Here is a 24,221-nt window from a genome sequence, read left to right as displayed (position 1 = left end):
GACATCTTCCGCCGCTCTTTGAAATCAAAATACTTTCATTGACTGCATATGCAGCTCTCATCTGTCTAATTAAGTGGACCAATCGCACCATATTAGAACATTAAAAGTGCATCGGCTCACCAGCCAATCTTTAAGAGGCAACGAAGACTCTCCCGGCTCCTGCATTTAGGGTAGTGCTCATACCTTTGATACCAATCTTTGCTATTAACACCCAATTCGTCGGCACATCTGGTGTCGTACTGCAAAATTCTCCTGACACTCCTCCTTGCGTAGTGCACTCGTGGGCCTACAGAGAGGATCGCAATCTTCTCTTTCCACCTATGCAAACGCTCTGCTCACGTAGAAACGCAATCCGCTTACGTTGGGACTCGGTAGTTATGGCAGGCTTCGAATTGTAAACGAAGTATACTTGGTCTTACCATTGCAGTTAGTAAGTACAACGCTCCCCTAATTGTTAGAGCCTTCATAGCAAAGCGGTCTCTATGGCATCGAACCATCCGAAGCATGGAGGGAAGATTTGTGTTATGCGCAAATTTTCTTCACGATCATCCATTGTTCCAGCGTGACATGATATGAGCAGGGCCATGAATCCTATTAGGACCAGCAATTAATCCAGTGCAAAAGCCTCTCTGCATTATTGGGGATAACTTTTTGTTTTCAGGAATCTTGCTATATTAAATTTCAATTTTTGGCGTTTGTTTGCGCAGATTCCCTGTCTCGCGGATCTCCCTGTCGGTTACAACCTGCAAGACCATATCTATCCCGGCGGCATGAATTTTCTCGTTGAGGAACCCGTGTCCATGGTACAGACGCGTGTATTCAACCTCAAGCAGATTCTTCGCTACCTCACCATAGGGAAAGGTAAGTCTGTAAGCTTAGTAAGATGCAAACACTCTTGAAATTAAAGTACACTTCCATGACTCGAAAACCGATCACTGTCCTTTAGGCATAAGCAAAATGCGCCCTATTGGAGCTCTGCTGCTTAAACCACACAACTGCGTCACTGAGGACACAATAGAGAGTTTTAGTGGAGAGTTTTAGTATTGCGGGCTTTGCGTAATTGCGTGCATAGCGGATTAGCGGGTCCAGAGTGCGCATGCGCAGAACGCTAACGGGGAAATAGCGTTAGCGTACGCACGCAATTTTCAGAATTTAGCGTTGCGGCAGTTGCGTGTTTAGCGGGAAAACATGGCGGCGTCCTCCCAAGCGAGAGCCGTCCGCTTCAGCCGATTCAGCAGTCCTTGCGATTCCGGTCGGCACGTTTACCGGCAACTACTGGTGTTTTTGCTTTTCGCTATGACTTACCTTGCTTCGACGATAAAGTTTAAGCTTCAATTCAGCCCTGTTTTTAAGATACGGTCTCGATTCTGGAGCGCGCAAGCCTAATGGGACCTCCAGCTCATAGAGTTTCTTACTATTACCTAGAGGGAAAGCTGGCAAGCCGTCTATGGGAGTTTGCATGGAGACCCCACGTGACCACCTCAGCCAACATGGGCGCTCAAAGCATCATGGGGCGGTGAGCTACTTGTTGCGGAACTGTAACTTTTGGCCAAAAAATAATAAAAAAACAAAGCTGTTTGATAGCTACAAACCTCCTAACATTCAATATCTTGTCTAATGATTGCAACAACCGAGCAGAAAAGCATTTAAGTGCAAAGTTTGCCTAAAATAAGAGATGACTAGCTTTCCTATTGGCCAAGTGATGAACACTAAAAAAACTAATATTTCGTAATTAACAGGCGCACTTTTAAAAGTAAATATGTTTTCAAAAAAAATGTTGTTGCTTAGATACTTCAAGAGGTTTTTTAATGGCATTTCGAAAGAGTAAAACCTTTTATTGGCGTCGTGTGTCGTCGCGTCTTCACTACTATGGCTTTTGCACACTGCGTTCGCGTGAAAGTCGTCTGCGCACACACCTTCCTTCTTTCCTCCATGGCACACACGAACTACGTTTTCGGAATGAAACGCCTTAGTACTGCCACTCTGTGTTCCCGAAAAACTACGACTGTTCCGCAACAAGTAGCTCACCGCCCCATGATGCTTTGAGCGTCCATGTTGGCTGAAGTGCAGCGCCGCCAGCTTTCCCTCTAGGTAGTAGTAAGAAACTCTATGCTCCAGCTACACTGCTACCGTCTGCAACTGCCCGAAAGGCAGCTGAAACCTAGCACGAACGTCCGGAACGAAACAAAAATTAATATGAAGCTTTTTCGCAGTGTTTTATGGACTTAAATGATGTAAAGCGTGTTTATATTAAATTTCAAATAGTTTTTTTGACATTACACGTCATGTGATGGCAAATATTCTTGCTCGAACGGCTTGTAGTTAACATTGCCAGACTAGATGGCGCCACTGCTTTACGTTTGTTTTTTCATTTTATTTAAATTTCGGGGTCATTTTGCAGACGAAAATAAGCACTACAGTAATAATTCGTTGAAAAAAACTCGGAAATATTATATTTTGGCAAGGTAGCGGCAGTGTCGACCATTTTAGAAGGACCGTTTGCATCCATGTCAAGCAGGTGGCGTTTAACGTTTTCAGAACGCTATACTAAAACTGTCTGTGGGGATAAGTTGTTTGCGGCACGCTAACGTAATTTCCCTTAGGTCCGCTATCACGCTAACGCTATACTAAAACTCTCTAATAATCACGAGTTTAATTTTTACAATATCAGTACAATAATCAGTGTAAAACTGAATTCCAACACAACGAATAGGGTTCTGAGCAAACGTTTGAAGCAAACGCAGTAGCAACAGTACACTTATGTCTTTCTACAAAAATTCTGGTTTACACACAGATTGGCTTCTCCATAAGATCTAAGGAAGGTCTGAGAACTGCACGTGTAGACGCGAATATTTATGGAATATTAGAGGAATCACTATAGCAATATACTGATGTATTCTCACCTGCCATGCTTTTTGCAGGTCCCCTGACTCTTCTCGGTGGCGTTGAGGGCCTGGCGTTCATCAACACGAAATACGCCAACAAAACTATGGACTGGCCGGATATCGAGATCCACTACTTGTCTGGGTCTCCAGTGTCTGACGGCGGCCAGATATTCAGGCGCACTGAAGGAATCAGTGACGAGGTAATGAGCGCTGTAAATCTTTGAGTCCCTAAGAGATATTAAGCGGAGAACATTGTGATCGAATTATTGAACAGTTTTTTTATGCATCCGTGACACAGGCTGAGTGGGTGCCTTCTTTTTGATACTTTTTATGCGTCAATGAGAATGTTTCTAAACATTGCGTTTGTATGCAGCAAGCGTTCTTCTCGTAGTGACTACACCATTCACAGCGCGCACTAATAAACTATGGGCCGTATTCTATAAGCTGTAGAGTACCAAATTAACGTAAAATGGGCGATGGAAAATAGAAATTTTCCATTGCCCATTTTGCGTTCATTTGGTCCTGTATTATTGGTCACTCAGATATACCCACCGCTTTCAAGCGACCGTGGGAAGCTGCCCGACCATTTGGTGGTTGAAGACTGGACATCGCTATTGGTTGCTGTTCGCTGCCGTATGCAGCGCTCTGTACACAGCAGGCGACCGGCCCTGCTCACTGGTTGCCAATGGCTGAGATATGCTGTCAATGGTGAAGTTCGGTCACCAACCACCCAATGACCAGGTCGCTTCTAAGTGACCAAAGGTATAGAGGACCAAATGGAAGCGAAATGGACAATGGACATTGGGTAGCTTATACAATACAGCACCTGGAAAAAAATTACGTTACAATCTCAAATTTGATCCGACAATTCTGTCACAGCAGTTAGGCTTACTCCCGATGATTGCGTTCAAGCTTTCCCTACACTGAATGTTTTTGCTCTATGCCAAAGCCTCAAATTGATGGAAGAATTTTTGAGTCATGGATCATGGGTGTCGGTGGGTAGACAGTCCCCTAACAAAAAGGATGGGGCTAGGTGGCGGGGGAGGGGGGTGCGGATTGCTTGCGGCTGGTGCCTCTGGAGGTCCTTGGAGGTCCTTTCACCCTGCTTCTTGGAATTTGATTTGGCGATAGCTTTTTTCCTTGCACCTTGGATGCCTTGTGGAGGTTGGAGGTACACGGAGGTGGGGTGGTGGATCGATGATGATGGTCGGTGCTTGGGCTGCCTCTAGATACAAGGTGCAGTGGGATGTCGGACGGCGGGTGCAGGGTGGTGTTCGTGGAGGGTGCAGGCTCATCACTTGGCCTTGAGGCTTCACTTGTACAGGCACTTCCGGGGGAAGGGCAGTAGCACTGCTTCCGCAGTAAAACGTCGAATATAGGCAGTACTGGGCAACATCCTAGCTTACTGTGCACAGTAAATGAACAAGCTACCACACTGAAAATTGTTTTGCCAGTGCAGACATGAATGACTGCAGCAAACATACAAGAAATGCCAGCATGGTGACTTTAACTCAAAATAGGCCAAATGCTCGGCACGATGCTCTCATCCGCTCAGCACAGCCGCTTAATATCTACAGCATCCGATCGTCTTGCTTGTAATAACATTGTGCATATAAGCACGTGACCACGTGCCTAGAAGCTTTGTAAAAAAAAAACACATTAAATCTCGATGTCCTGCTTACCTTCTAAACTGGAACATTTGTCTTCTGTTTTTCCGCAGCTTTGGGAGAAAGTCTACGCCCCATACGTGTACGCGGACACAATGTCCGTCTACCCCGTGCTGCTAAGGCCCAAGTCGCGCGGCTTCATCAAGCTGCGCTCAAGGAACCCCCACGACCCACCCATACTGGACCCGAAGTACCTGAGCCACCCGGACGACATCATGACCATGGTTGATGGTGCGTTAGATACCGCGAAAAAACACCGCTTCTTGCAAGATGCATCGCTTTGCGGCCAGAAAGCTGTCGTCTAGGTGCACTCAGATAGTGTACACAATCTTGAACAATCTTGAACACGTTGCAGTAAAGAAGTAACTGATTACAATTACATCATTGGATTGTAACTGGCTTGAGTGGTCAATAAGAGCGGCCCCAAAAGTAACTCGAAATTTTGAAAAGACTAATCGATTACTGTTATTTTATTTTCCATCTTACTTGTATTAGCATATGGAGCATATACATGAAATAGGATGAACTGTTGGGGTTTCCTCGATTTGTTGCCGCTTGTAATCTATACGCTCTTTATTCCACCCCCCCCCCCCCCCCCAGCTTGTTTTCCTTAGTGTTCGTCGGTATTTCTTCATTGTTTTCTTGAGCAGACATCAGCAGCAACAGTGCAACCTGCCTTAGTGTACGCGCTTGAAAGAAGGGCGTAGTTGTCACGCTCGAAGACCTTGTGCACACGCTCGTAGGTACGCAGAAGCACAGTACTCCTTTGTTCGTACTTTGATGGGACAAAGCACAAGCTTACTAAACGTGACATTCTGCTGTGCCGTCGTGAAAAAATGCGGTACCTGGAACACGGGGTTATTCAAATGCAGGTCGTTGAAGCTTGTGTGTCCGGAAATCCCTGCGCGTGTGGCTTTCTCGCAGCCCTACTGTTGTGTGTTTATCACGTAGCATTATTCCGATCTAACAGTAGTGTTTGCCACCAAGTTCCGATTCTCGAAGTGCTACCATTGGTGTCAACCGAATTTAAATGGAATGTAAGTTGTTACCAGTAATACAGAACTGAAAAAAAGGTGGATTGCTGAGAACATTGCGCGTGCCAACAAGACAAAACAGAATAATTTAGTACAAGTAATCAGTTAGTTGTAGTGCGTTACGCAAAACTCTCCAATCGTGTGACCAATAAAAAGGTCACAACACAGTGCGTAGCGACCATTTCTTCATGTGCTTCTCAAGCAGATTCGTCATAAAGCTACCTATGTAGATATAGTTTAAAGAATGGCATTGGAGGTAGACCACGCTTCTATAATGCGCTGTTTTCCACCAGATGAACGCCCTCTGGAAAATGTGCAGAAACTGGTTGAAAAGAAATGTCATAGGCCGTCGCAGGCGTCATCCGTTCCACGATACCGCAACCGCAAATGCGCATGCGAAGTGGTAAATGTGTGCTTCACTGCTGCAGCCATCTATCGATCGCGCCTGTAGCTAATAAGATCTGCGCATGCGCAGTAGGAGCTGTTCGTCTGTTTTGAACCACTGGCTATCGTGAAGGAGAGGCACGCATGCACAGAGCAGCCGTGTGAAAGGGGCGGTTTGCCAACTTATTGCCAAACACGATTTTGCACGTTGGGGGTATTCTAACTTTAATTATGGCTTTTAATTTCTGTCTGAGTTCAAAATGCATGCTTATTATAAACTGAGCGAACTTTCATTATCCGTGGCTCATGCAAGAAGGATGGGTCTAAAGTCTGTCAGATTCTGTGAGAGAGAGTCAGCCCTCCCATTGATGTTTATGTAGCTTTTTTTGACGATTTCTGTTCTTTGACTGGCATAAGTGAAGCGGCACTGGTTACCCTCGGTGGTAAGTGTAAAAATCAATCCTCGCATTTGAGAGGCGCAGGAGTCAATCCCCAGCCCCCCTGATACGCACCGCTGCCAACAGGTATAAGCTTTCCCTTGCCATAGTGTTCGGCTTCTTTAGCCATGGTGCTCGGCAAAATTCGCTCTATGATACCTCAATCTACTTTTAGAACACACACGTCGCCATGGCGATCTTCGACGAACATGACTTCGTGCCATCAAAATCAAATAATCATCAACGAAATGCTCCTAGCCTTACGTAAACATGACAAAAATCATTACCTGGAATATAATGTTAAGCTTTCTAATTCAATATTTAGGCTGCATAAATTTCTTAACCAATTGCTTTCCAGGGATGAAGTTCTCGATCGCGGTGGCCGAGGCTCCGGCTTTCAAGAAGTACGGCGTTCGCATGTGGGACCTGCCGTTCCCTGGCTGCGAGCACTACAAGCGTCTGAGTGACGAGAGCTTAGCGTGCATGGCGCGCACGTTCACCAACACCATCTACCACCCTGTTGGCACGGCCAAGATGGGACCAGTGTGGGACCCTACCACCGTCGTCGACCCGCGGCTCCGGTTGGTTTCACGTTAGCGTCAAGCACTTGCGGTGGACAGGTTCGAGCACATAACCTCGGAGCGTCACTTCGCTCTAGCCGGTTACTGGACAGTTTTTTTTTTTCAAAACTACAAGCTCGGTAAAGTGTTTCAGAGCCGCATTTTGTTAGGGATGTTCTCCCGTTCCGTTCACCATCCGGTTTGCAGTGAGCTAGCCTTGCTCTTCAAACTCCTGACGGTGAACAAGATTCCTTGTTGGCTATTGGCTTTGAAGTGCAGGAGAGTTACAAAGCTCCTCTTTGACATGTGTTTGCTAGATACGATGATATTTTCAATAGCGTTCAGGTATCTAGGCGGGATAGAAGACAATTATTGCATACCGAATTTGGTGCTACAAACGAGCAAAGGCCAGGGAACGTGGAGGCGTCTGTCATAAACAGTTGTGTGTCGTGATCGAATGTATAGAGCTGTCTTGTGAGCAAAGGGCGCAGGGTGCCCTACACGCTGCATTTAGGCAGCTTTTTGCCTTACGTCACCTCTCTCCCTGTGATATTTATCTCTGAGGGACAAATGAAGCAACCTTTCAACCTTCGTGAAATGGCAGCGAAGCAAACCTGTACAACGTCGATAGAATACTTCGTATTCTATGGAAAGTTTCCTGAAAAGAACAAGTGCAGTGAGGACGCGCGGTAATTCACCACTAATCGTAAGTGCTCTCGGCTGGACTGCTTGTTTGCACCAGTCGCTGTCAGCGTCTCGATAGTGTACGAACAAATGTTATTGTCAGAGCTATAGAGAGACAGCTTCATCGCAGACTTGTCAAGTGATCCTTTGCCACTTTTTCCTCTCTTTTCATAGGGTCAAAGGAGTGCAACGACTGCGGGTCATCGACGCATCCATCATGCCCACTATAGTGTCGGGCAACACCAACGCGCCATCTATCATGATCGGCGAGAAAGGTGCCGACATCGTCAAGGCTGACTGGGCCCACCACGACAGCATCCGTCACCAGCTGCACGAAGCGGCCAAGCGCAAGAGGTGACCACCGCCGGCGGATAGAAGCGAGGCGCCGGCGTTGAAAGCCAGTGTCGCACGCCCTCTTGCCAAAGACAATTACCGAGGCATTGCTCATTTCGTCAACGCACTGCGCGCCGCAAGAACTCACAAGCCGTGAAGGCCAGTGGGAAAGACAGCGAATCTGTGCCTTGCTTCTGCTGCTCCTGCTTCTGCTGCTGCTGCTTCTGCTGCTGCTGCTGCTGCTTCTGCTGCTGCTGCGGCTTCTGCTAACCCCACGCGAACAGTTCTCCTAGGTATTTGTGGTGGTTGTAGAGTGCCAGAAGACTTCTTCAGCAAGGAAGTTTGGACAGATGGCAGTCCCAGTTTGACTACTGAAGATGAACGCTTGTATGAAGCAGTTTGTGTGCGGTAGAAGGAAAGCTGCGTGGTGTGTCTTGAGGCGTGGAAACCGGTAAACTGAGGAGGAAATAGCACTTGCTTGTATCGCTTTTTTGCTGCTTAATACTTGGAACACAACTAAGCTTAGCAGGAGACCACCAGTTTGCGTGTCTAAGAAAGTAACGCAGCAGTAAAGGGAGCGTGCAGGGCAGCTTGAACGTGAGGGCTAAGTTCAGTTCTTAGAGATGTTGTAGGGGAGTGTTGTAGGGGAGTGGCATGACCTTGGTCCATGATGAATAACTAGCACCGAGGTCCGCCTTTTCTTAAGTATGTGATGGCATGAACCATGACTACGCCATGTCGGGGTGACTAAGCCCAGGACTTGTGCAACGAGCGTCACTACCAGCTCCAAGTCGGGGCAAATTCATTCAAATGCCACCTCAAATTCCGCCTCGGCGTAAAGCCGAGTGCTATGCCTTAATCCCCTATGTGAACTGAACTTTACAACCGGGAACATTCAAGCACGAGATGAAGCATAGAACTGGTCTAGATGCAGAGCCATCTCCTTGTTAACACTTTTACAGCAGCGCGTTTATGTTGTAAGATGTGTCAGTTGCCGAAGTGCTAACTGCGGCTAAATGACGGGCAGAATAGTGCAGTGCGTTGCACATTCAGTTTCAAACGGTTCAACTTCGAACCACCTTTCAGGTAAGTAGAGAATGGGCCAAGGACCAACAACTTTAAGCAGGTTCAGAAAAATTACATTTACTTTTTTATGGGCTATTGTTGGAGGCTTCAATTCTGCTGCTTGTCTAAGGCCTTTTGATGCCGTTGCAGTCAGTGTACTCTTCGTAATGTGCTGCTGACCCTTGCCAACTTTTTGTACAAATGTTGCCAATGCTAGTGTAGTATGTTTGTGTATGTGAAGATAATTTAAATAACATCGCTTACCTGATGCGTCATCACTCACCCTGGAGGTAGAAATGTAATGCTCATGTTCTCGTTTAACCGTTCGGCGACTATGCACATGTGATAAAAACTCGTTGACAAGTTTTGGATGGCCGTGCGCTGGGCGCACAATCTCGAATTCACAAATGTAACCGCCATTTTTTGCCCTTGTACAATAACCAACATTTCCTGTCAAGACGACATCGTAAATTGTTAGATCCCAGGTTTGGGTATCCAGCGCTGATGAAAATGGCATTATGGTGTCTAATGGGACAAGAAGCTCTTGGCAGGAGCGGCTTTATTCATCCAGAAATTCAAGTTACACAATGAAGTTTGTAGGTGCGACATTAGTTATTTTGGAGTGAAGAAAGAAAACATTGATATGTGCGAGTTTTGTGATTTTCTTGGGTTCTGTTTTGTATTCGCGTGTGTCTGTGGTCGGGTTTCATGCTCGAAAAGTCCACTTGGGAAAATGCTCTCAACTCTAAGTCACCGTGGTGTTACTTGTTCATCAGCGCATAACGTGAATCCCAAAGCATTGTCTTCATTGTTACTTGCTTCAGATTCCTCAGTGGAAATAGTATTGGGAAGTGTTTAGCTTCTTTATCAAGTTATCATCCCGCATCGCTGAAAGAACTAGATACTCTATGCACTTTAACCAACGGGCTGGTAACAATAGTTAACCAGTGCATGGGTGCAAGACAAATCTTCCCTTATCTGAAACTCTCATTTCTTGGCGTCATGAATATCGGAATCAGTAGGGATCTAAACAGCGCTGACGGATGGGACGGAAGAAGAGACAGAGACATGCGCTGAGTGCCTGAGCATTGCGTGCAGAAGCAACGCCCCTCATCAGCGCATGCGTCTGTCTCTCTTTCCGTCCCGTCCGTCAGTGCTGTTTCGTCGTATCATTGAACATGAACCAACTAGCCCGACTCGGCCCTTTCCTAGATTTCTTGGCGTATGAATATCGGAATCAGTAGGGATCTAAGCTCTAATTATTCAAGGACCTTTCATGAACAGATGGGAACTTTTTACATGTCCAAACTTTCCGTCTAACACCTTACGGGTTTCATCATGCGTGGCGATGTTTGTATCATGAATCCACTTAATTTTTCTTCGAAACTGCGTGGTCAGATTACTCACAGTGCAAGCAGCTTTGCAGGCCTCTTGTCCGGCCTATATGGCGTTTGCAGAGACACAAAATGCTGCAATTAACTTTTCTCTTTTCCGTGGTACTCCCGCGCTACAGAGTACTGACCTCCCACAGGCTGGGAGTTTCGATATGAAATGCTTAGCGGCTCATCTGCGTTGTGTTACACTTATTTAGTACCGGAACTCTTCTGTTTCTGTACATAGATGACGATGGATGCTTCGCAAATACTCTTCGTGGTTATTCAGTGAATAAAACGGCAGGGCTAAAACCTGAATGCTTCTTCTCTTGTGTCTTTCTTTTCCGTACTGTTCAGGACGAACGAAATTTATTCAGGGTTGGGTGAGTTAGAGCATCCATAATGCCTGCAGTAGAACTAGTCTCATCTCTTTGTTTTGCCCATTTCAACGAATGAATGAAGCTGTGGACTACGTAACCGTTCAAATGCTTCATTTATTGGGAAAAAAGGAAGAATATGTGGCTTTGATAGGTATCGAAGCGTTCCAAATGCATTTGTAACACAGCAAAAAAACATCCCTTCTTGCGAGGGAACCTCAAGAAAGCGCAGGTACCTGTTTGTTCCTTAAAGAAGCACGAGAAGTTGTCCTTCATGGCTCCGTAAACGCAATGTGTTTGAAATGAATCCACTTTCCACCAACGCTGTCAATGGTGTATCTGAGCGAGCAAATTTCTTAAGGGCTTCCATAAAGGAATAAATGTTTTCACGTTATTGAAAACAAAATTGGTCACGAATTTCTACCCTGAAATGAAGTTGCCGCTAGTAACTGGAGCAGTTTGTCACCAAGCTTTGTTTCTGAGATATGAGATAGTAGCTGCCTGATGAGAGTTTTGAACAAAATAAGAAGCGAAAATGAAGGCATTAAAATATTTAGATAGTTTTTAGCCTTGTTTTTACCTATACAGTATACAGTGTAACTATGTTGCCGTCATGTTTTGAAGTAACAAAAAACTCAGACTTCATCAAGGTCAATTGTTGTTCCAGTTCCCTGCAGCACTATTCATTTTATGCCTTGAAACGTGTGAGAGCCCTCATTCTTAGCGAAACAAAATATTCAGAGTTACCCCTTCAGAACCATCAAACTACCATGTACACAAGTGCCCTGAAATAATCGCAAGAGCCTTTTGAGACCGGGGAAAAATATTTCGATTAGCTTCTTCTAATTAGTCCACACACTGAAAACTTCTTAACGAGCCCACGAGGGAGCACCCCTGAAAAGAGTGCACATCCTGGAAGAGATATATTTTCGAAAAAATATCTGTGATCATGGTATAAAACGTAGCCTGTAAGTTCTTGAGTCGTGACCTTCAGTCCTGTAAACTGACACCTAGTGCCAACGCACAGGCGATTTAGTGCCAACGCACAGGCGATTGGCGCAGGGCATCGTGCGTTAGGAGTTGAAAGAGTAAGGCACACAAACTAGGTAAGTTGTCTCTCTCGTGCTCCAAAAGCACTAAATTTACCAAGAAAAAAAAACACTTACGTGTGAGTCGACACACAAAAAATTTACTTTTCGACGTAGAACCCTGTCAATTAAAACGCGGCTTGAGGATATTGGTGAACAGGCATACCCTGGGGAGTAATGGGGCATGCCCAGGGAGGGGGTTACGCCTCTCTGCTGAGTATAAAACGATTAAGGCATTAGTTCACTGGGGCATTCATTTTTGCCGCTCCGGCCAAGTGGATCTGTTTTTCAGCATCATGCTTCTCATGGCCGCAACAGGCTGATCGGGGGACAGCTTGCTGTTTTATTCTGGGCCCCAGTTCACACTGCCTGCCAATTCCCCGCCGAAAGCATGAAGCCTTTGGAGACATTCAGAAAGGTAGTTTGATTTATTCCATATCTTGGACCGCTATAGAAATTTATGAGGCTCTGTTGTATTTTTTAATTTGTTTCGAGTAGTTTACGCAATAAGTCGAGTATGCATATATATCGAAGCACGATATATAAAATTGCTGTTTATACTGAACAGTCTAACGACTAACGTGGGTGCAATGTATCCTTGTTTCCAGGTTGCAAATAAGCTCACCTGTTGTCATTTCTACACTTCGAACTTTACATTTATATAACTATTCCGCGATATCCTTCGGGTTCAATGCATTGAGGTTCAGCCATCGCAACACAAAAGCGCGGAAAGTTTGGTTAGGTGCCTGCTCTCAGGCTGCATGGAATTTATGAGCGTACTGAACGCGATTATGACGTCAGAGTTGCCAATCTGCACATGGTTAGAATCTGCTTATTCGGATTCTGCAAGCTGAGGTGTGCTTCTTTGTTGACTAAAATTTTTAAGAAAGATATGTTAGGTGTATATAATTTCTACACAATGTCATTGAGTACATTTCGCTATGTGTTTGCGTTTTATCAGAGATGGCATGTAAACAATTCAACTACGCTGTATAATTCAGGAATAGCTTTTAGAATTAGTGGTGCGTTTAAATACAGGATCTTCAGACATATGAAGACTGAAACCTTTCAAATCAAATGGAAGCAAAAAGGGCAACGTTTGCGAGGTTACTTTTAAAAAAGGCACTTTATATATGTAGTTTATAATAGCTCATTCAAATATGCATCTGTAAAACATGAAAAAAAGCGCAAGGATGAAACACGATCTTGTCTGATGACGGAAACATACGAAACGCGGGCAGAGTGGCCTTTGTAGAATATATCATTATTAGGCTGCGGGGAAAAAAAAGCGCGCTATAAGATGCGAATTTTCGCAGTGATAAACGTAGTCTTTTCTGTGATGCATATTAGAGCCCTTCGTTGTCGAGTTTTGTTTTGCCGGAACGCAAAAGAACGGGTGCTATTTATAGCCTCAAATTCATGCAGAAATCGGGATATTAAACAAAACGTTCGATAATTTGGATTCCTTCGGCATATCTTCTCTTTCAAAAAAACGGTAATTATTACCGCATGCTGTTGTTGGAGACGAAATTATCTGTTTGCTCTAATTACATTCATAAACTGTCTAAGAATGGCAGCTCGCGTTCCCCACGAGAAGTTTACCTATTTTTTTAGCGATTAGATCTATTTCTTCGCGCATATTACCTGCTCCTTACGAAACGCTTCGGCGTCTCTACTAGGTCTGCTTTCCATAACGAGGTTTAAAAGATGTTTAAAATAATTAGCTAAGTGCGAACGCCGAGCTAGAAAATGCCCATATCCCTTAGTTTTCAGCGGTGCCTCCAGTTTTGTACACTGAAAAAGTGCAATTTAATATGTGTTTTCGGGTCAAAATAAGGTTTATAAGGTTTATTTCGACACTCTAAAACTAACGGTCCTGTGTATACAGCGTTATGCTGCCTCTAAATATACAAGGACTTGCGCGCCGGCTTGTACAGAGAACTGCCGAACGGAGTCAGACTGAGTGTCTATCGTCATTCTCGGCGCCTCAGATCACTGACTACGGCGAGGTCTTAGATACAACCTAGTGCTCTCACAAGCTGAACGCCTGTGTAGTGGGACATGATAGTGAAAGCACTTTCCTGTCCCAGTAGTGCGCAGTTGCATGCCCGACATATTGATGAACTTTCCTAGTAGTGTTGATTTGCTCTCGTTGCCCTTATAGGTTTTTCGGGCTGCCATGGTATCAGTGGCAGTGTTCTTGACCTTGACGAGACCGGCTTGCACTTACCTGAATAGTGAGGCCCGGCATTCGGCCAGCACGGTACCTTTGGCCGACGCCTTGTCTGCCAGCCACTTTGCTGCCTACGATGAATCTGAGGGAAAATACGACGCAGATCAGGAATCTCCTTCAGTCATCCGCGATTACAATCTTGAACAGAACATGTACGGCAGGGATGACGATCTACGCAAGTGGGAGTCTCCACGGAGGCATCCCATTGAGCAGACTTGTCTCGCTTTTGCCGACAAGGACACTTGCAAGCAATTCGCAGCAAGTCATTCGGCAATCGAGCTGAAAGATAAAAGCAACATCCCAATAATGCTCGCAAAGGAAGTATTGGAGAAATACAAGCATCATCGCTTCTCTAAATCCAGAAACCAACAAGGAAACAAAAAACCAGCCGTTTTTAAGCTGTCGGAACTCCTGTCCAAAGCTGAGCTCGGCAAAGCCGGAAGGCATGGAGTCCGTAATGACGACTTTGGTTTCAAGCTAACGAACCAAGCATTGAAACGAAGAAGTGAAGCTAACATTCTCAGTAGCCGCATACAAGATAAATTCATTCGACGAAGTGGAAATTTCGGTCTCGCACAAAATTCGAACTATGATTCGCAAGAGAGCATGGAAAATAGGCGCCAAGATAAGCTTCAAGATTTAGCAGGAACCGACCCCAGGATAAGCTCATTTTACCCAGAATTCGTGAACATTTTCGGACGGCCCCATTACGGTGCAGGTCCAAGCATTTCAAGGAATCTGTTTGATTCTGCTCCGAACGCCGTAGCAAGATATCCATCTGCTTCAATAAACCCGGACGGCTTGCCTGCAGAAGACCCCTTCGATTCAGAAGAGTTCCAACAGTTCAGGAGCGGCGTCGAGAAGGCAGTTGACGTGCCAGTAAGATTGGGATATGCACGGCTTTCTTCAACGAAGCCAAAAAAAGGCCCAGCTCCTTCTATACAGGTAAGCAAACCTTCTATCGGACACTGCGGTCAAATCTTTGGGGGGGTTTGAAGTATAAAATTTCAAGTTGGGGTAATTAAAGATTATAAACGTTGCCAGGAAGGCAAGTGTCGTGCACAAAGGAAAACCAAAAGTTCAGTGAGCCCAACTACAGCGAAGACAGGGGCCTTTTATGCATTTCGTTGTCGGTGACATTTGCATAAGTACCTGCCGTTTACACACGAAGCAAGTCCGCTTGTTCTTATAGACTGAGTATGCAAACAAAACGCGCTGAACTCTCTAAACTGGTTGGTTGGTTTATGGGGTTTAACGTCCCAAAGCGACTAAGGTTATGAGAGACGCCGTAGTGGAGGGCTCCGGAAATTTCGACCACCTGGGGTTCTTTAACGTGCACTGACATCGCACAGTACACGGGCCTCTAGAATTTCTCCTCCAACGAAATTCAGCCGAAATTCTAGAAGCCCGTGTACTGTGCGATGTCAGTGCACGTTAAAGAACCCCAGGTGGTCGAAATTTCCGGAGCCCTCCACTACGGCGTCTTTCATAACCTTAGTCGCTTTGGGACGTTAAACCCCATAAACCAACCAACCAGTTTACAGAGTTCAGCGCGTTTTGTTGGCATACTCAGTCTATAAGAACAAGCGGACTTGCTTCGAGTGTAAACGGCAGGTACTTATGCAAATGTCACGGACAACGAAATCTCTAAACTGGTGAAGCCGCATTCGTTAGAGTTCATAGTGATAGCGTGCTCTCAGAAGCACGATTCGGACACAGCTGAGTGGATGGTGTAAAAATTCTGAATAACGAGGCAGTCGGTGCGGAAGGCTTGATTTTAGGCGCCTGTGAATCCAGTGCACAGTCTTCCACAAACTTGTCTACAGCGCTAGAACAGCATGCTCTGCAGTGCATTTATGATGATACCTGAGCCTGATGGGTCCATCAACATTGCACCGGCAACCAATAGAATGTCACGCACTGGCCAGTGACGCTGGCGAAATGACGTACATAACAGTCCACACTTCCCGACACCGTTTTAGCGGTGCTGTGTGAAGGAAATAGAGAAGAATTGTGAATCAAGTACTGATATTCAGTGACGTCACTTGGGCTCCAGCGCTGCCCGATTAGACATGCAAACGCATAGGCACAGGTACCTCTCCCCCGGAAGACCGACTAAGGTAAATTTCAGTTCACTTCTTCTACATCACATCACTCAAGCGTTCTAGACGTGCGATCTGGAGTCATTTTAAAAATGTTCAGAGTACCGCGATCCTCCTCTCCCCGCTACTGGATAGGGAAGTCTCATCGCTGCTTTTTCCTGATGTACCCAGTGCCTGCAATGACATTCGTGGTTCCCCTGCGTCTACCTTCGCACTATCTCAATTATAAGTACTCCAGCGTAGTTTACGCAGGTTATAGTACTAGTAGAGGTTTTATTAAAATAATAATAAAAGCAAGGACAAATTTTTGCTACCCACGGCACCTTCCATTGCTACGGGAAGCACCTGAGCTGAGGCAGCTGAAATAAAAGGATAGCAGGCAGGGTGTAGAAATTAAATGAAAGAGGTGAGGGGACAGTTAAAAAAGCATTGGTGGAGACCTACATTATACCACAAATCCATTTGCATATTAGCATATATATTATTAACATATATAACATATATTAACATATACGCGCGTATGTGGGGCGGAAACGTGGAGGCTAACAAAGAGGGTTCAGCTTAAGCTAAGGACAACGAAGCGAGCTATGGAAAGAAAAATGACAGGTGTAACTTTAAGAGATCGGAAGCGGGCGGAGTGGGTGAGAGAACAAACGCGGGTTAATGACGTCCTAGTTGAAATCAAGATGAAGAAGTGGGCTTGGGCAGGGCACGTAACGCGAAGGCAAGATAACCTCTGGTCCTTAAGGGTAGCGGAGTGGATTCCAAGGGAAGGCGAGCGTAGCAGGGTGCGGCAGCAGAAGGTTAGGTGGGCGGATGAGATTAAGAAATTTGCAGGAATACGGTGGCCGCAACTGCCGAAGGACATGGTTAATCGGAGAGACATGGGAGAGGCCTTTGCTCTGCAGTGGGCGTAGTCAGGCTGATGATGATGATGATTACAAGCACACGCGCACGACACAGTGCACAGTACGGCTGGAGTGGGGCGTCCAGCAGCGAACTGTTGTGTTAGTGTAAACAAACACTAAAAGGAGAACTGGGAATAACAATTTCCATATCGTTGAAGACGAACTTCCACATGTATGATGGTTCTAGAGGAAAGCCCATACGCCTAAAAAGCCCTCAACTCTAAGGAATGTGCCTGCAAATCTCGAATTTACCTGTTTTGGCAACATTCCACCGCAGTAGCTATATTTCTACCAAACCCGGAGGTGCGAGTTAAAAGAACGCGGCAATATGAAAACTTATCTGTGACTTTAGAGCGATGGGCTTTTTACGTACCCTCTGTCAATGGATACTTCTTGATGATTCAATGTTCTAGCAATGCTAGAGCACTTTCGTGAAGCGGATTTATAAAGTTCATGACTATAGCCCGTCGCATCTACTATGCCAGGCACTACATTACGGCAGCCGGAAAGGAAGCAAGCATTTTGATCTTCGTGCGCTCTGGCCTTAATATTTCTGGTACACTGTGAACAAAACCGCTCATAACACAAAGAGAAAACGACTACTGGGAGAATAACAGGCGACTGGTACCAAAACTGATTCACTTCTTTTTTTCATTCACAACAGCTTTTAAACTGCGTGCAACATATTGTTTATTGCTTGGAAATGAAGGAATCTTTTCAAGTGGCTCCATCAATTTATTCTGGGCAGCATAATATGATAATATACTTTCCAACCTGCCTCTAACTCTAATTTTTTTCTTCACTTTTTTTACCTGAGGCTGTGCCAAGGGATAAAAAATCAGAAAACGTAAGTAGCAAGTTTATAATTTAGTACTTTCTATAACAAGGGTGAGGGGGCGACGACGAGTGGTCGTAATTTAAATGCCGATTGTCGAGTCTGCCGAACAAGGAATTGTATGCATGCAGAAAGAATGAATGTAGTGCTCATAATACCCTCATCAGCCCCTTTTCCTTAAAGGAATGAAGGTAAATTTAAAGAGACACTTGAATACTTGTCTAACACGGTGTTCCTTGTTCAGCATGATGGATAAAACTTTATGGTGCCGTTTTTTTTTGAAAACGCGAGAATGACAGTTTGATATCCGATAATTTAAAAAAAAAAGGCTAAGACTATTAATTAGTGCGAAAAGCTCACAAAACTGGCCCGGAAAAACGTAGTCACGTACCTGAAAACAGCGACTATTCGCGAATCAAAATCAAGACTTAGATACTTTGCAAAAATGTACACTTCAAGGAGTTTCCTTCCAAGGCTGCTGTAGCACCTGCGTAAGGACTAATTGCAAGTGGGATGAAAAATAGACATCATCTCACTTTCTAAAGATTCGGAAAGCTTATAACCCGAAGTGATCCACACAGGCTTGCCTAAACGGGACACAAGTAACGAATGCAGCAGCAAATACCCCACCAAGGAATCCTTTTATCAAATTGCGTCCACCGATATTCATGAGGTCGCGGTCCACCGCATTTTATGGAGGCACTTGTCAGACAGCTGCGATTTCACGCTAGAGGATTAACCGCGACGTCATAAGAAGCGGTCGTCGCCAGGGGATGAAGAGGGGCCTGCTTTGACAGGCATTCGCCGCTGCGTTCTTCCGTTGTATCTGATTGCAGAAGTAAGCTCCTTGTGCTGTATATTTGTTGCAACGGCTGTACATCATGCACGCAAGGCAAGTGCATGAGTAAACGAAGAAGATCGCGGCAATGGTACTGTTACAAAGTCCGTTTTATGTGCAAGGTTGAAAGAACGAGATAACATAATTTGGACGAAGAGACGGAACGCTAAATAAAGCATGTTCTGGACAGCAGTCCATCCCTACATTTCATCGCTAGCCTATCTCTGGTTGTTCTAGCTGAAAATAGAGTGATACGAAAAGAACGCTAGTAACCATAGCCTTCTTTTATCACGTTTGATTCATTCGAAGAGTGCTTCGGGACGATCTGGCAGAAGCGTGCCGCCAGGACGCGAGCTTGCCAGGGATGTCTGCCCGAGCACGAGTGACTGGGTGTCTCTCAACGAGGCCCGTGACCCGTATGGAACGACGATCAAGGTTTGTTGCCCGCAAGCCGTTTGCTCTACTGGCTCGCCATTTGTGGTGCCTGAATTCACGTCGTCAGGTGCCGCTGGTGTAGCACCGAGACGTAGCTTCCATTCTTATGAGTTGTGCAAAGAAACGTGACACCTTACAAGTGTAGAGACGCGGACTAGTTAATTCTTCGTGGTAACAAAAGAGCACAGATAACAAAGGTAAATGTGAAGGTTGGACACAAACAGCGCTGACTTATAGTTACGATTAATGGTGGAAATTTCACATGCTTATCTGCATAACAGGGTGTGCAACGGATGGAAAAAACGATACAATGCGCAAGCAATAAAAGAAAAATTATGTAAATGGCCTAGTGCAGGTAGCCCATAGCTTTCACCCAAAAGTAAAACTCCCCTTGCTTTCTCTAAAAACTTGAGGTTTAGCAGGGTAGAATTTAGTACGAGTTGCTCGCGCGCTTTTAATGGAAGGTAGACTGACGGAAAGGACGGTCGACGGAAGTCAAGAAGGCTGGCCTCTGCGCTACGACAGTGGTATGAAAGATTCATCTCAGCTGTATCGTGGGAGGGAACAGCGCGAAACAAAACGACGGACAAAGGAAGAGGACACAAAGACGAGCGCTGACTCGAAACTGAATTTTTTATTGAAAAACGAAAAAGCTGTGCAAGCTGTGCAACATAGACCAGACAGCACAGTGCTTCAAGCGAGTGTACTTCGACAACTACTCGGTTGGGGTGAGTGCTGGAAAAAAAAAATAACTCGCTGGAACTAGCACCCGTCATGTTTCTACATGAAGGAATAGTGGCATGCGCATATTGGCTTCATATATGAAGATTGTCAATGTTGTACATAAATTATTATTGCGGTGAAGCTACAAAATGCAAACGCGCATGCTTGATTAGTCTCCTTGCATTGTCAGAGTGATTATTAGTGGCTTCCTCGAGCAAGTCAAAGTTCATGCAAGAGAGCTGGGTCGGAGATGCAGGCGAGCTAAGTGGTACAGGTGCTGCTTATGATGTGGCGCTTGTAAGAAATTCCTTCAGTACGAGTATAACTGCCGTCAAAGTATCTTTCTGAAAAAAAAATGAATTTCTTGAGACGAGACGTGTGCTTAAGCAATATGTCGCACGCCTAGATGTCTTAATCGCATGTACATCGCATTCGACTCAGTAGAAACCTCAGCAGTCATGCAGGCATTGCGAAATCAGGGTTTAGAAGAGTGTTATGTGAAAATATTGGAACATATTTATAACGATAGCACAGCTACCATAGTTTTCCATAAAGTAAGCAATAAAATTCCAATAAGGAAAGGTGTCAGGCAGGGAGACACGATCTCACCTATGCTATTCAATGCCTGTTTGCAGGAGGTATTCCGGGGCCTGAAATGAGAACAGTTGGGGATAAGAGTTAATGGAGAATATCTAAGTAATTTGCGATTCGCTGGTGACATTGCTTTGCTAAGACACTCAGGACATGAAGTGCAAAGCATGATCAACGAATTGGACAGGCAGAGCAGAACGGTGCGGCTAAAAATTAACATGCAGAAAACCAAAGTAAAGTTCAACAGCCTAGCAAGGGAAGAGCAGTTCGCAGTTGGTAGCCAGGTGCTGGAAGTAGTAGGATAATATGTCTATTTAGGGCAGGTAGTGACAGCTGATCCAGATCATGAGGGGGAAATAATTAGAAGAACAAGAATGGGGTGGAGCGCATATGGAAGGTTATCTCAGATCACGAATGGCAGTTTACCAATATCCCTCAAGAGAAAAGTATACAACAGGTGTATCTTACCCGTACTCACCAATGGGGCAGAAACGTGGAGGCTAATAAAGAGGGTTCAGCTTAAGTTAAGGACAACGCAGCGAGCTATGGAAAGAAAAATGATAGGTGTAACGTTCAGAGATCGGAAGCGGGCGGAGTGGGTGAGAGAACAAACGCGCGTTAGTGATATCCTAGTCGAACTCAAGAGGAAGAAGTGGGCTTGGGCAGGGCATGTAATGCGAAGGCAAGATAACCGCTGGTCCTTAAGGGTAACGGAGTGGATTCCAAGAGAAGGCAAGCGTAGCAGGGGGCGGCGGGAATATGGTGGCCGCGGCTGGCGAAGGACAGTGTTAATTGGAGAGACATGGAAGAGGCCTTTGCCCTGCAGTGGGCGTAGTCAGGCTGATGATGATGATGATGATGATGATGATGACGACATATCACAATACTGCAGCGCATTATAAGCCGCCGGCTGCACAATTAAATTATCAGTTAATAAATTTTCGAGGCGCCGACTCCAACATATGCGTGCGGCCACTTTCATCGCTCCTTGTAAAGAGGCATGCCACGTGGCAGTAGGCATTGCGAGGAGCCTTTACTCGTTTGATAAACTAAAGAAGCCGTCGGTTTGACACAGCGCCATTAAATTGCCTCAGAAAGCTAGGCTCGGCAACAGTTGCGTTCGCACGCCAAGTTGTATAGCATTTCTGTAAAGGCCCGTACATTTGCTCTGGTCAGCGATAGTAAAAGTTTTACAGTGTTTCTCGTTTGCACGAGCATCAAACGCAAGGTTTTTAGTTCGACATTGCAGTACCGTGTCGGTCAAAATAATGAGAAGCACGTTTCGGTGTTTTAACTATCCGTCCACAGAAGTTACGTAGAGCAGATAAGGAAACTCCAGCTCACGCGCGACCCCCACCGGTGACATTTGCACGCGTATGTATGTGTTGACACCAAGGGCGTCCGCAGAATTTTTTGCAGGGGGGGGCCCCATTGGTTGTTGGCGCCGGAGGGGGGGGGGGGGGGGGGGGGTATGTTCGTAGCAAAAAGGCACTATTTGCGGAGTAAATTTATTTATTTATATACAAATAAAATAAATAAGTAAAATACACACATGAAAGAAAAATTACAAACAGCAAATTAAAGCGAGGCTAGGAGAGATACATTGGAGTTTATCAACGAAGAAACAATTAAAATTAATAAAAATGCAAAAAGATACTATCACTTCGTGGAGAAGAGTGCTCAGTCTTGCTGCATACGGGTTCTCGACACACCCGGATTGATGACCAGCACACAGCACAATATGTTCACAAACACGCAACGACAGTCACTCAGTCAGTCTTCCTTGAACAGAAACTGTAGACGCCTCGGATTTTTCTGGGCGAATTGCGTGATGACACTGGTGATAAATTCATTTCTGTGCTTCATTACACGCTCTCGGTGCACACTCATCATACAAAGGCCGTCCAGTCTGTCGTTTGTCATCGTTGAGCGTAGCCACGTTTTCACTCTCCTCATTGTACTGAAGGAGCGTTCGACCGTACAGGTAGTAACTGGCAAAGCCAGAGCCACCTCAATGGCTTTTGCAACACCAGGGAAGAATGTCTTGGCCTGATGTAGAAGCTCGCAGTAAGTTATTTCTGATGGGTCCCCAGTTTTGTTGCACCACATCTCGTACCAAGAGATGGCCTCTTCCTTGAAGTTGTCGATGCCGTAAAAGCACTGGAGTTCTTCGGCGAGAACAGCGAACTCAACACGGCTCAAGTGCTTCATTTTTGATGGATGCAGCTGGAGAAGTTTGAAGCTCCTCTCATTGCTTTCAGAAAAGCGCCGAGCTAAAGAAGCAGTGAGGGAGTCCAAGTACGGCACATATATTGCCACACGGTAGTATTCCTCTGGCGACTGAATCCCGTAGTTGTCTCGGTGGGCCTGACGAGAGACTTGTCTTGGTACAGATATCACCACATTTAAGTGATTGGCTGCCTCCCTTGCTGCATTCATGATGTTAGAGAACTCCTCTACAGCGTTTGCCTGGTGGCCGCGAAAAATACGTTGTAGCTCAGTGATGTGGCCATGCACAGAATGGAAGTCCATGGATACACCTTGCAGAATGTTCGTAGCTGGTTCGAGCCGAGCGCTGTACTTCGCTACAATATGCAAGCAGACGATGAAAGATGAGCTTGTTGTTGCGCAGTAGAGGATGTGAGCTCGTTGTCTAGTTGCAGCGTTCGAGCATGATTCCGTGGACGCGAGCTGCTCGAGTGCTTCGACTATGGCCACGTAATGCTGAGAGAAGATCCTAATAGACTTGTACTTTGCAGACCATCTTGTCTCACACAGCATCGGAATGTTGGGCACCAATTTTCTCCGGAGCACGCTCTCGCGGAAGAAGTTTATGGTTTGTTTGATTATCCCAATTGTGTTTCGAATTTCAGAGACGTCGTTCAAATCGTTGATGACGAGATTTAGTTTGTGACTTGCACAGTGGAAAAATAGTGCCTTCGGGAACTGTTTTTGTATAATTTTGTTCACTCCAGCTTCTTTTCCAGCCATTGTAGAGCATCCATCGTACCCCTGTCCAACGAGGTTCGAAAGAATCAGTCCGACATTCGTCAAAAGCTTCAAGATTGCCGCGGCGATGCAAGCGGAGTTTAATTGCTCCAGCTCTACAAATCCCAAAAACTGCTCTCGAACGCACACTTCGACTTCCGCCTTGTCAATAAAGCGAACGCCTATAGACATCTGCTCTTTTCCTGAAATATCTGCAGTTTCGTCAGCAAGAACGGAAAAAGCCAACGCTTTGTTAGTTTCGGTAACTATCTGCTCTCTCAGGATGTCGCCACAGATTGTGATGATCTCGTTCTGGACGCGGACAGAAGTGTACTTGGCATTGCCAGCAGAAGAAGCGAAGTGCTCCTGAAGTAGAGTATCTCCAGCTTCTACACGAAAGTCAAGCAGATCATTGAAGACTCCACTATCGGACTGCTTGCCGCGAATCGGCAAGTCATGCGTCGCGCAAAAGACAATGGTGGAAACTATTGGAAATAGTTTCTCACGGTTCCTTTCAACTTGCGCGTGCAGTGCTCTGTTCAGCTGCTGTACAACGGGTAGCTGCTTGCCTTTCATCACATCCATAAAGTTCTGTGAGGCCGTCATTGCCTCCTGGTGCCATTGGGATTTTACGTGATCCCTGCACGCCTGGTGCATTTTTCTGTAGTTACTGAAAGCGCG

The 24,221-nt window shown here is 45.5% G+C and overlaps 1 protein-coding gene across 1 annotated transcript in view; it reads left to right on the top strand.

Annotated features, from left to right (window-relative positions):
• LOC149330168 (glucose dehydrogenase [FAD, quinone]-like) overlaps positions 1 to 8,185 on the top strand; it is an 86,659-nt gene extending 78,474 nt beyond the window's left edge. Inside the window, exons 7-11 of the mRNA XM_089559756.1 lie at positions 708 to 861; positions 2,922 to 3,085; positions 4,606 to 4,783; positions 6,766 to 6,988; positions 7,826 to 8,185. Coding sequence (XP_089415882.1) covers positions 708 to 861; positions 2,922 to 3,085; positions 4,606 to 4,783; positions 6,766 to 6,988; positions 7,826 to 8,009 — 903 coding nt within the window. The 3' untranslated portion in view covers positions 8,010 to 8,185. The remainder of the gene's footprint in view (positions 1 to 707; positions 862 to 2,921; positions 3,086 to 4,605; positions 4,784 to 6,765; positions 6,989 to 7,825) is intronic.
• The last annotated feature ends 16,036 nt before the right edge of the window (positions 8,186 to 24,221 follow it).

This window comes from Amblyomma mixtum, chromosome 9 (genome assembly GCF_055824585.1).
Source record: "Amblyomma mixtum isolate Tamu chromosome 9, ASM5582458v1, whole genome shotgun sequence".
Classification (NCBI taxonomy): domain Eukaryota; kingdom Metazoa; phylum Arthropoda; class Arachnida; order Ixodida; family Ixodidae; genus Amblyomma; species Amblyomma mixtum.
The sequence above is the reverse complement of the archived record's forward strand: the minus strand, read 5'-3'. Positions and strand labels throughout refer to the sequence as shown.